The 12,789-nt window shown below is 38.1% G+C and overlaps 1 protein-coding gene across 1 annotated transcript in view; it reads left to right on the top strand.

Moving 5' to 3' along the window:
• The window catches only part of PPA1 (inorganic pyrophosphatase 1), a 36,837-nt gene extending 31,355 nt beyond the window's left edge, over nt 1-5,482 (top strand). The window contains exons 9-11 of the mRNA XM_068547737.1: nt 3,317-3,386; nt 4,509-4,551; nt 5,137-5,482. Coding sequence (XP_068403838.1) covers nt 3,317-3,386; nt 4,509-4,551; nt 5,137-5,168 — 145 coding nt within the window. The 3' untranslated portion in view covers nt 5,169-5,482. The remainder of the gene's footprint in view (nt 1-3,316; nt 3,387-4,508; nt 4,552-5,136) is intronic.
• Nucleotides 5,483-12,789: the final 7,307 nt, after the last annotated feature.

Genomic DNA, 12,789 nt, shown 5'->3' with positions numbered 1-12,789 from the left:
AGTCAAATTATTCAGTTCTGTTAGAGTTTGATAGACCTAAAGTAGAGCTAAAGATGTATGGGAATTCAATTTATAATAAAGAAGGTATTTTAATTGAGTGTTTGGACCAACTGCCTGTTTAGGAAGAAAATAAGACTAGATCTCTCTCTTGCTCCTTACATGCCTTATGCCAGATATACACACTGGCAACCACCCTCATGGCTGTGGCCGTTTCATTTTGGAAAGGTGCTGTAACCGGGCCGGTGCTCCACGAGGGCCCTGTGCAAGCAACCCAGCACCAGTGTTCTTACCTCCAACTACTTTATATCCACATGTTAACTGGGTGCTGGCTGCAAACTAGGGTTTGTAACCCTAGTCTTACATCAGCATTTAATTCCAGACAGATAAATTGTAATGTGAGAAAATTCTAGAAAAAGTATAGGTGAATTTATTCATTAGCTTGTAGTAGGGAAGAACTTTCCAAACAGAAGACAAACTCAAAATCCATAAAAGAAAGATTTACTTGTGGTGTTATTTTTTTAATGTAATTTTTTTAAAATAAATTCTTTCAAGATTTATTTCATTAGTAGTGGCATTAGTTTATTCTTTTTTTTTTTTTTTTTTTTGGCTGTGTTGGGTCTTCATTGCTGCGCGCGGGCTTTCTCTAGTTGTGGTGAGCGGGGGCTACTGTTCGTTGCGGTGCACAGGCTTCTCATTGCGGTGGCTTCTCTTGTTGCAGAGCATGGGCTCTAGGCATGCGGGCTTCAGTAGTTGCAGCACGCGGGCTCAGTAGGTGCAGCACGTGGGCTCTAGAGTGCAGGCTCAGTAGTTGTGGCGCATGGGCTTAGTTGCTCCGCGGCATGTGGGATCTTCCCAGACCAGAGATTGAACCTCTGTCCGCTGCATTGGCAGGCGGATTCTTAACCACTGTGCCACCAGGGAAGTCCTCATTTTATAATTTAAAATGCAGCTCAGGGGCTTCCCTGGTGGCGCAGTGGTTGAAAATCTGCCTGCTAATGCAGGGGACACGGGTTCGAGCCCTGGTCTGGGAAGATCCCACATGCCACGGAGCGGCTGGGCCCGTGAGCCACAACTACTGAGCCTGCGCGACTGGAGCCTGTGCCCCGCAACGGGAGGGGCCGCGATAGTGAAAGGCCCGCGCACCGCGATGAAGAGCGGTCCCCGCACCGCGATGAAGAGTGGCCCCCACTTGCCGCAACTAGAGAAAGCCCTCGCACGAACCGAAGACCCAGCACAGCCAAAAATAAATAAATGAATAAAAATAAAAGTAGCTATAAAATTTTAAAAAATAAATAAATAAATAAATAAATAAAATAAAATGCAGCTCAGAAAGATAGTGTTATCCCCCAGTAGATTTGCAAAATTTTTAAAAATTAAATGATAGCCGGGATGGCAAGAATATCTATATCTATCTATCTATCTATCTATCTATCTATCTATCTATCTATCTATCTATGTACATGGTTGGTGAGAGTTTAAATGGGTACAACCTTTGTGAAGGGCAATTTGACAATATTCAGCCCAAAATTTTAAATGCATGTTATTTCTTTGTAGAACCACTACTAGGAATGTATCCTATAGATATAGTCCCAAAAGATTTATGTATAAGGATGTTCATTGCAGTGTCATTTATAATAGCAAAAAGTTAGAAACAACCAAAATGTAAATGGTTAAGCACATCCATATAATAGAACAGTATATGTCACAGTAAAAAAAAAGTTCTCTATATGTTGATAAGGAAAGACGACCAAAATATATTAAGTGAGAAAAGCAAAGTCCATAGTAGTATATCTAGTATGATCCCATTTATGCAAGGTGAGATACACACACACACCCCAGCATCTGTTTATATTTAAATTTTTTTTTCTGGAGGGAAACGAACTATAGATAATGATTGCCTTTGGAGACAACCATTTGGAGATGGGAGGGAGAGAGGCTTTCAATTTGTGACTTTCTGAATTTTCTAACTACATATGTGTATTACTTTTTTTTATAAATGTCATTTTATCTGGGTAGTAAGATTTTTTTCTGATTATGAGAAAATCCTAATGTAAAAATAATTCTCAGGAATCTTCTGTTCTGTAAGTCAGGATAATGTCCTGTAAAATGCAAACATTGTCTCTCCACAAACATAAGAAAAACTGAGCACACTTACACATTTGTGTGAAAATGTACAATCATGAGACTTTGCTTTTAATAACGTCTCTATTTTGTGGTGTCCTATTATTTCTATGGAAATGGGCTTAATGCATGTTAAGTGGCAGGTAACTGAAGATATTTCTTTTTCATTTTAATAGAATATTTCTGATCATACCCATGTTATAATAATACACAATAATTTAATACATAGGAAATTTTGAACTATAGTTAACCAAAAAAAGTTTTTAAAAAATCATTTTAATCACAGTTTTTCTTATTAATCACAGTTAATAAGAGTAATAGATACTCTTATTAACGTTTAGTTTTTTCTTTTTACAGTCCTTTGTGTACAAGTATAATATTTTCAAAAATAATTAGGATCATATTGTATATACAATTTGTTTTATGGTTTAAAAAAGTTAACACTATAAGCATTTCTCATGTCATTAAGAATATAATACTTTTATACTATATAACATTCCATCTGTGTAATATTCCATCTCATGGATAAATCATTTTTAGTCATCCCTGTTGTTGGACATTTTGGTTACTTCCAAGTTTCCACTCTTACCAATAGTGAAATCGTGTATGTTGAACATCTTTGTACATCATAGTTTAAATCTCTGAGTTCCGAGATGTGGAATTTATCTGTCAAAGAGTATGTGCTTTTTAAAAGGTTTTAGACACATTTTTTTGTTTGTTTTTTTATATTTTTCTCTTACTTTTTCTTTTATTATTTTGTTGTGGACACATTTTACCAGATTATTTTTCAGGAATATTGAACCAGGTGTTACTCCTGCCAGGAGTGTCTATCTCAGATGTCAACACTAACAGAAACTGGATTTTTTGTTTTTTGTTTTTTTCATTTTATCTAATTAGGAAAGATATGTTTGTCATTTTCATTTGCATCTTAGCTCTTTCATTGAGAATTACACTGCATTCAATCACATACTTTAAAATCTGAACTTGTTAAGGGATTTGAGTAAAATTGACCACAAGAATAGCTGTATATTAAATAATTAGAATATTTAATATAGGTGAGAAAGCTTTCAACTAAGCCAGACTTGAATCTCATCTGGCCTACCACCTTCAACTTGTTATTTTTAACAAGAGAGAGTTTTAATAAGAGAGAAGTTTTTGTTACTGTGACTCATGACAACTTTCCTTTGTTCAACAGCATGAATACCACAGTGTTTGAGAGCCCCTTCCAGTGTGATCCTGATGCTGCCAAAGCCATTGTGGATGCTGTAAGTAAAGGTTTCCTTGAAAAAGAACATGCCTGGTGGCCAAAAAATATGGTGTTGAATGGGGAGGGAAAGTACCTTCAATAAATATTTGAGGATGTCCTATACACATATTACAATGTGAGATCTTGAAATTACAAACCATAAATACAAGTAGACATTTGACTGAGGGGAAACCTGAGGAGGGTCCTAGCCAACACTATACTGGGCAGATAACAAAGGAGGACAATTTGTAAAAATCAAAATGACTCCAGAATGTTCTAAGTAACCCAAGTGCCTGGGTACTTATCATAAGCCATTTTTCACAGAAGTACCAATGGGAACTTATTTGACTTGGTCATAGCAAGGAATGAGAAAGTTACCAAATTTCAGGTGCCATTGCAGGAGTGGTTTATAGTCCTAGAGGAGAATTTCATGTGAGGAAGTAAACTGTCCATCAAAGAAATAATTTTGTTTTTGTATTATTTTTAATGATCTGATTTGTATTAACCTAAAGACTGAAGATTGTCTAAAATTATTCTCATTTACAATATTAAATAAGGAAAACAAAAGAAAATGAGGTCTGACTTTACAGCCTTGTAAACAGGGTAATACAAGGGAAAAGGACAATTTAATGATGAAGCCAATACATTTAGATTTATTTTTATTTATATATGAATTTTGACAAAGTTGAGATGAATAAGATAAATTGGAAGGGAAAAGCCATTGGTTAACAATCATAACTTTTCAATGAGAACATTCTGCCTACATTTTATATATATGTGTGTATATATAAAACCTTTATATATACATATGTTGGTTTTTTAATTCTTTATTTCAAAAGCAGTTTTTTTTAATTGGAGTATAGTTGCTTTACAATGTTGTGTTAGTTTCTGCTGTAACAAATTTATTTTTATTATTTATTCTCCTGTATGTCATTAAAAGCTAAGCGGTTTGAATTTGTTAGCATTTCTTAGCAGCAGAGCAAGCTTTGCATTGTTACTATCTATTGTAAATTATTTTTAGAACCTAAAAATTGGGATAGTTGTCTTCTGTTTAGATTCCTTTTAATCTTTGTATCAGTATACTTTTTTAGCTTATTTTTTTTCTGGGATTAGACTAATACATTTTAACATTTTATTTTAGTTACCACCACCATGTGAATCTGCCTGCACAATACCAACAGATGGTAAGATCTATATCTAGTAAAATTACATTAAACATTATGCATATGTGTGGGAAAATTACATCTATATCTATAGATACCTCTTACATACCACATACATACAGAGAAAGAGAAGGACGGGGAGAAGAAGCACCTTTAGAGTTCTGTAGCACATGTGGGAAGAAAGATGGCTGTACATACCACCTTTAGTGCCACCCCTGTGACAGCATGACCATGACCCACTGTTCTCAGAGCTCCTGGTAGATGCCTTGTGGAGGTTGGAGCAGGCTGGGCTCTTCGTCCCCATCTGGCCCCAGGCTGCTTCACCCAGGAAACAGTTCTTTCCACCTTTAGATGTTAGAATTCTCTGTAAGGTTCTTCTGGTGAGAATTGCATGTCCATAGGATCAGCATCAAGAGTAAAGAAGCCCAAAAGAAAACACTGGGAAATTACCTGGTTTTGTGTAGTGAAGCTTTGTATGTATGTAGGTTTGTTTTAATGTAATCCATAGGAGGATACCTTAAAGCAAATATGTTATTCATTGTTATATGTTGGGTGTAATTTTGATTCCTAACAGGGATTCTAATTTTTTCTTTTCTCTGACTACAGTGGATAAGTGGTTCCATCACCAGAAAAACTAAGGAAATTTCTCTGGAATACAAGCTGATATTGCTGCATCCTTTTCGTCTGAAAGCATTAGATGCAAAAGTAGTAACTTTTCCAAGCTTTAAATTTATAGAACTAATCAATCAAATTCTGCTGTGACCAATCCAATATATCCATACTGTTATCCATCTAAAAGCATCTTTCATATCGACTAAGATAACTTTTAGTTCCTGCTTAAATATCAAGACAGTTGTAGTTTGGAAGTCATCTGTGAATAAATGTCCAAGATAAATACGTATTGGATGTATATGTTTGCCATGTGTTAGGAAATAAAATTATTTTGTTGAAACTTGGTTTATGATATTTTTATTTTAATCTGAAGCCTAACACTACCAAGCAGGCTTGGGTGCTGTTTGGTATTTGTTTTCTGTGAATGATCTTATAATTCACTTTTATTTATTAGACTAAAACTGACTTTATTTGTAGGCACCTGAAAATGAAATCCCTTATATTTACAGCAGTCTTGATACTATACTCTTACCTAATTCCTATCATCCCATTGTGAGCCATCAGCCAAGATAGTTTTGTGATTAAATTCGTGGCTTTGGAGCTGTGCAGACCTGAGTTTTTAATCCTAGCCCGTCTACTTATTTAGCTCTATAATCTCAGGTCAGTGTTGGCATCCACTGACTGTGTTTTCTCAATCAAGTTGTGATTTTCTTGGTTGTTGGTATGATGGGTGATTGTTAATAATATCCTAGACATTTTGTCTGTTATGTTAGGAGACACTAGGATCCATTTAAATCTTTTACCAGGCATCACTCTATTTAGGGTTAGCACATGGGTCTTGGCCTGCTTTTGTGGACTGTGGTTTCAATGGCAGTTTAATTTTCAGCAGCTTTGCAGTGTTATTTTGGTCAGCTTGGTTTATCTGGTGCCACTGGGGCTTCTGTTGGTTCCTGCTGGTGCCGCCTGAGGGGGCTGAGTATCTCTTGGTGGAGGAGGAGAGTCTTAGGCTACAGGGATAAAGAAGCTTCCTGAACTGGTCTACCCATTATAGCTGGATTTCTCCCTCAGGCTCAGCTCACCCGCCTACCTAGGTAACTCTTGGTGGAAAAGGGGAGTCTCAGGCCTTGTGGGGAAGGAGAGTGCCTCCCTGGTTGTTTATTTCTGCCTGGGCTCCCAGTGAGCCCCCCTGCCAGGTAGTGTCATGCCCACCAGAGGGACCCCCATCCCCTATGGGGGAGGTAGAGGAATGAGCCTATCTGGACTGCCTTCTGTTGCTAGATTAGGGGTTGGGAAGGACTCTTCTCCTCCTCCTGGTGGTGGTAGGATGCATGTGCCCTGTCACTGCTGTTCTCTGGTCCTGGGGGCCCAAACCAGCTCGCCTTTTTAGCACCTTTCAGAGTTCTTGGCTGTGTCTTGTCATCTCCAGGGTTTATAGCTGTGCTTAGCAGGAGAAGTAGAGAAAAACAGGTCTATGCCTTCTTGTCTGGTCCAGGACCAGAAACATCAGCATTCAGATTGTAGTAATATTTCTCTTATTCCTTTTATAAGATCTGTTTTTAAATGCTGCCTCAGTCATTGTAATATGTGATTTCTGAAGTGATTTGTTAGGATAAGAAATATGTTTTCTAATGAAAGACTGTACAAAGTGGGGGACTTCACAAGTATCGGTCCAATAAGTAGGAATCATCCGCCCAAATTTATGGAAAGGAAAGGGGATAGAACACTAGTCAGAAGAAATGTCAGCAATAGTTCTCCTGTGTGAGATCCTCTGTAGAAAGCTTCCGCTCCTCTGTTCAGGTAAGGAATGTGAAATACTCTTGTATTCACTTGCTAGGCTACCATAACCAAGTACCACAAACTGGATGGGCTAAACAAGAGAAATGTATTGCCTCACTGTTCTGGAAGCTAGAAGTCCGAGATCCAGGTATCAGCAGGCCCGTGCTCCCTCTGAAGGCTATTGGGAAGGATCTGTTCCAGGCCTCTCCCTGCTTTTGATAGTTCCTGGCTTGTGGCAGCATAACCCTAATGTACACAGGGTGTTCTCCCTGTGTGCTTGTTTCCAAATTTCCCCTTATAAGGACATCAGGGGAAAGAATTCCCTGGGGTCCAGTGGTTAGGACTGTGCTTTCACTGCCGTGGGCCCGGATTCAATCCCTAGTCCGGGAACCACAGGTTGTGTGGCACGGCCAAAAAGAAAAAAATACGAACATCAGTCAGGGCTTCCCTGGTAGTGAAGTGGTTAAGGACCCGCCTGCAAATGCAGGGGACACGGGTTCGAGCCTTGGTCCAGGAAGATCCCACATGCCACGGAGCAACTGAGCCCGTGCACCACAACTACTGAGCCTGCGCTCTAGAGCCTGCAAGCCACAACTACTGAGCGCATGTGCTGCAGCTACTGAAGCCCACGCGCCTAGAGCCTGTGCTCCACAACAAGAAGCCCACTCACTGCAACAAAGAGTAGCCCCCGCTCGCCACAGCTAGAGGAAGCCCGTGCGCAGCAATGAAGACCCAACGCAGCCAAAGATTTTAAAAAATAAAATAAATTGAAAAATAAAATAAATTAAAAAAATAAGGTATACGACACAATGGTTCTTCCTATAAAAAAAAAGATACATGCACCCCAGTGTTCACTGCAGCACTATTTACAATAGCCAAGATATGGAAGCAACCTAAATGTCCATTGACAGAGGAATGGATAAAGAATATGTGGTACATTTATACAATGGAATATACTCAGCCATAAAAAAAAACAATGAAATAATGCCATTTGCAGCAACATGGATGGACCTAGAGATTATCATACTAAGTGAAGTAAGTCAGACAGAGAAAGACAAACATCATATGTTATCACTTATATGTGGAATCTAAAAAAATGATACAAATGAACTTATTTACAAAACAGAAACAGACTCACAGACTTGGAAAACAAACTTATGGTTACCAAAGGGGAAAGGTGGAGGGGAGGGATAAATTAGGGGTTTGGGATTAACATATACACACTATTATATATAAAACAGATAATCAACAACAACCTACTGTACAGCACAGGAAACTCTACTCAGTATTCTGTAATAACCTATATGGGAAAATAATCTGAAAAAGAATGGATATATGTATATGTATAACTGAATCACTTTGCTGTACACCTGAAACTAACACAACATTGTAAATCAACTACACTCCAATATAAAATAAAAATTAAATTAAAAAAATTTTTTAAATGTAATCTCAGCAACACTGCGTGATCAATGCAGATTTTCAGGTAAGGGAATCTGAAGCGTTGGCCCAGTTGTATAAAGGGTCTGAATGAGAATGCCAATTAGAAATTCAAAATTCATTTTCACCATCCCTGAGCCCAGGCCTGCAGGTGCTGCAGCTGTAATGGCAATTATGTCCAATCTAATCAGCATATTTGCTACACAAGAGCTTATATTGTGCTTTTGCACAGAATGTTCTTTACATTTAGAACAGCTGCCCTTACTGCTTTCTGGGAGTCTAGGCCAAAGGGAATTTGCCTTTACACTGACAAGAATGCTGTGCGAATTGCTTCATGATGGCAAGTATTTATTGAAGAGTTATTAACTCGAGTCGATTGCCACAGAGTTTATTGCTCCCTCTGTCTCTCTTTGGGATCTTTCCCTTAGTTATTACAAAACCTTTAAATTAACAGAAAATATTCGCCAGAAATAAGATTAAGCAATGAACACCACAAGGGTATGTGGCAATCTGAATTTTTAAAAAAGCCTGAGAGCAATTTGGCAATCTCTATCAAAATTTTAAATTTGTCTTTATACTTTGAGTCAGCAATTCTGCTCTAAGAATTCATTCTAGTTGACTAAGAATAGTCAACCAGGCACACAGCCTATGGCAGCTTTGTTAAGTATAGCAAAACCTGGAAAAATATCTAGCAGTCCAGTTGAGGAATGGCTAAATATTCGTACATGTAGCAGTCAATGAAGTCACTGCATGGGCTGATATGGAAAAGATGTTCAAAATACCTAAGTGAAAAGAGAAAAAGTTGTAGTACTCTATAGCTGCCAGCTATGGCCTGTGGGCCAAATCCAGCCTGCCAGAGGTTTGGTAAAAACACTTTATTGGAACACAGTCACACCCTTTCATTTATGAATTGCTGTGACTGCCTTCCAGCTACAATGAAGAGAGAATTTAGTAGTTGGGATAGAGACCACATGACCTGCAAAGTCAAAAATATTTACTATTTGACCCTTTACCAAAACCATTTGCCAATCCCTGCTCTATCCTATGATCCTATTTGTGTTTTTACAAAGGGAGCACTGTGGGGAAAGAGACACATTAATGGATATGCTTGTATGGGTATAGACAATTTCTGGGGACAAACAAACAAAAATAAACCACAGCCAACAATGGTTATCTCAGGGAGTGGGAATGAGTTACGTGCGGAAGAAGTCAGGCCCATGGAGTTTCCTTCCACTTTGTAAGCTCCTATGCTTTTTTTTTTTTTTAATTTATTTATTTGTTTTTCTTTTTGGCTGTGTTGGGTCTTCGTTGCTGTGTGCGGGCTTTCTCTAGTTGAGGCGAGCGGGGGCTACTCTTCGCTGCAGTGCCCAGGCTTCTCATTGCGGTGGCTTCTCTTGTTGTGGAGCATGCGCTCTAGGCGCGCGGGCTTCAGTAGTTGTGGCACATGGGCTCAGTGGTTGTGGCTCGCGGGCTCTAGAGCGCAGGCTCAGTAGTTGTGGTGCACGGGCTTAGTTGCTCTGCGGCATGTGGGATCTTCCCGGACCAGGGCTCGAACACATGTCCCCTGCATTGGCAGGCGGATTCTTAACCACTGTGCCACCAGGAAAGCCCGTAAGCTTCTATGCTCATTGAATTGTTTTTCTAAAAGCATGTATAAAATTGTAAATTTTTTTAAAGAAAATCAAATGAAGTAGGAGAAGGACACCAGCGGACAGTGCTCAGCACAGCTAGTGGCAGGGGGCTTCCCTTTCTCTCTCTCTCTCTTTCTATATATATGTATACATATGTGTATATTTGTTATATATATATTATATATATCATATGTTACATATATACGACATATTATATGTAACATATATATGATATATATAATATATATACTTATATATGGATATACACATGTGTATATGTATTATATATACTTATATGTATATATATATTATATATATACTTTAGACATACAGAATAAGGACTGGGAGGGACTGAGCCCTGGAATCTAATTTTTAACCAGTTCCCCAGGTGATTCTAACATACCCTTATGTTTGAAACCACTGCTCTAGTCATAAATTTCAGAGATCAGGAAAATTTTCTCATGGGGTTGTAGTTATGATCAGCATGAGATAATCCAGCAAACATCTATCACAGCAACAGCAGCAAATGATAATAGCTCCCATTTGTGAACACTTCCTAAGCGTCAGGCCCTATGCTATAGGCTCTATGTACTTCATCTTGTGGGTATCCTTGTCCTGTTCCTCATCTTAGAGGAAATGCTTTCAGCTTTTCACCGTTGAGTTTAATGTTGGCTGTAGGTTTACCATATATGGCCTTTGTTATGTTCAGATAAACCTACAGATATTGGCCATAGGTTTATCATATATGGCCTTTATTATCATATATGGCCTTTATTATGTTCACTGTATACCGACTTTGTTGAGAATTTTTATCGTAAATGGATGTTGAATTTTGTCAAAAGTTTTTTCTGCATCTATTGAGACGATCATATGATTTTCATTCTGTAATTTGTTAATGTGGTGCATCACACTGACTGATTTGTGGATGTTGAACCATCTTGCATCCCAGGGATAAATCCCACTTGATCGTGGTGTATGATCCTTTTAATGTATTGTTGATTTAATGTATTTTATTTATTTTTAAAATTACACAAAATTTTTAAAATTAATTTTTTTGGAGTATAATTGCTTTACAATGTTGTTAGCTTCTACCATACAGCAAAATGAATCAGCTATACATATATATATATCCCCTCTTTTTTGGATTTCCTTCCCATTTAGGTCACCACAGTGCATTAAGTAGAGTTCCCTGTTCTATACAGTATGGTCTCATTAGTTATCTATTTTATACATAGTATCAATAGTGTATATGTGTCAGTCCTAATCTCCCAATTCCTTCCATTCCCTCTTCCCCCTTGGTATCCATACATTTGTTCTCTACATCTCTGTCTCTATTTCTGCTTTGCAAATAAGATCATCTATGCCATTTTTCTAGATTCCACATATATGCGTTAATATACGATATTTGTTTTTCTCTTTCTGACTTACTTCACTCTGTATGACACTCTCTAGGTCCATCCACGTGTCTACAAATGACCCAATTTCGTTCCTTTTTATACCACATCTTTATTGATTCCTCTGTTGGTGGACATTTAGGTTGCTTCCATGTCCTGGTTATTGTAAATAATGCTGCTATGAACATTGGGGTGCATGTGTCTTTTTGAATTATGGTTTTCTCTGGGTATATGCCCACTAGTGGGATTGCTGGGTCATATGGTAGTTCTATTTTTAGTTTTTTAAGGAACCTCTATACTGTTTTCCACAGTGGCTGTATCAATTTACATTCCCACCAACAGCGTAGGAGGAGAAAATATTTGCAAGCGAAGCCAACTGACAAAGGATTAATCTCCAAAATATGCAAGCAGCTCAAAATAAAAAAAAACAAATAACCCAATCAAAAAATGGGTGGAAGACTTAAATAGACATTTCTCCAAAGAAGATACACAAATTTTAATGTTAAAAATTCAAAAATTACAGATAAAGTCCTCCTTGCTTGCTGTCAATCCTACTCCCTTCTTAGAGATTAACCACTATCAGTTCGGTATGAATCTTTCTTGATTTTTCTCTATGCTTTTACACACATATATCTGAATATAAATATACAATTTAGTATTTTTTAAGCATGTATGGGATCATAGTTATATACATTTTGAAATTTCATGTTATTATTTATAGATGCTACCTAATTCTTTTAAACTGGTGTAAAGATAATACAGATGTATTGTTGAACACATATTCTTAATCCACTCCATGAGACATGTTCCTGAAATCTAATGTGTTGTAGGTAGCTGGGATGCTGATTACAAGTTGGAGAATAGAAGGGGGCCAGGCAAGAAAGGTAGGCAAGGATCAGATAATGAAAGGCCTTGCTAAGGAGACCCTGGACTTTAGGAGGCCCTCAAGAGGCACCAACAGTTTTTAAAACTGGAAAGAACTATTATCTTATTTCCGTAATGGGTACAGAAGTATTCAAGGAATCCTGGTGATCTGCAATGCTGTTTGATAATATCTCCCCCTCCCCGCCATACCCTTCTCATTAGGAAATATCCAAGCCTATTTATTGAATGCATGACTCCTCTATAAATACTGGAATGGTCATGGTGTGATATGCCATTTGAACATGTTCCACAAGCATTTGCTGGGTGGCCCTATAGGAGGCAGTGGAGGGGAGTACAAAGTGTAGTGGCTTCCAAAGCAGGGTCCAGGGCTCTCTGGAGGTGCTAGAGCACCCTCCAGTGGGGCCATTAAAAATCTAGGAGATGATTTCCAAGTACCACTAGACTGCAAGACTCATGAGAGCAGGACCCCTATCTCTTCTGTTCCCCTCTGTATTCCGAGCACCTAGCATATGTCCTCACAT

Source organism: Eschrichtius robustus, chromosome 7 (genome assembly GCF_028021215.1).
Source record: "Eschrichtius robustus isolate mEscRob2 chromosome 7, mEscRob2.pri, whole genome shotgun sequence".
NCBI lineage: Eukaryota > Metazoa > Chordata > Mammalia > Artiodactyla > Eschrichtiidae > Eschrichtius > Eschrichtius robustus.
Note: the sequence above shows the minus strand (reverse complement) of the source record. Positions and strands in the feature narration are given on the sequence as shown.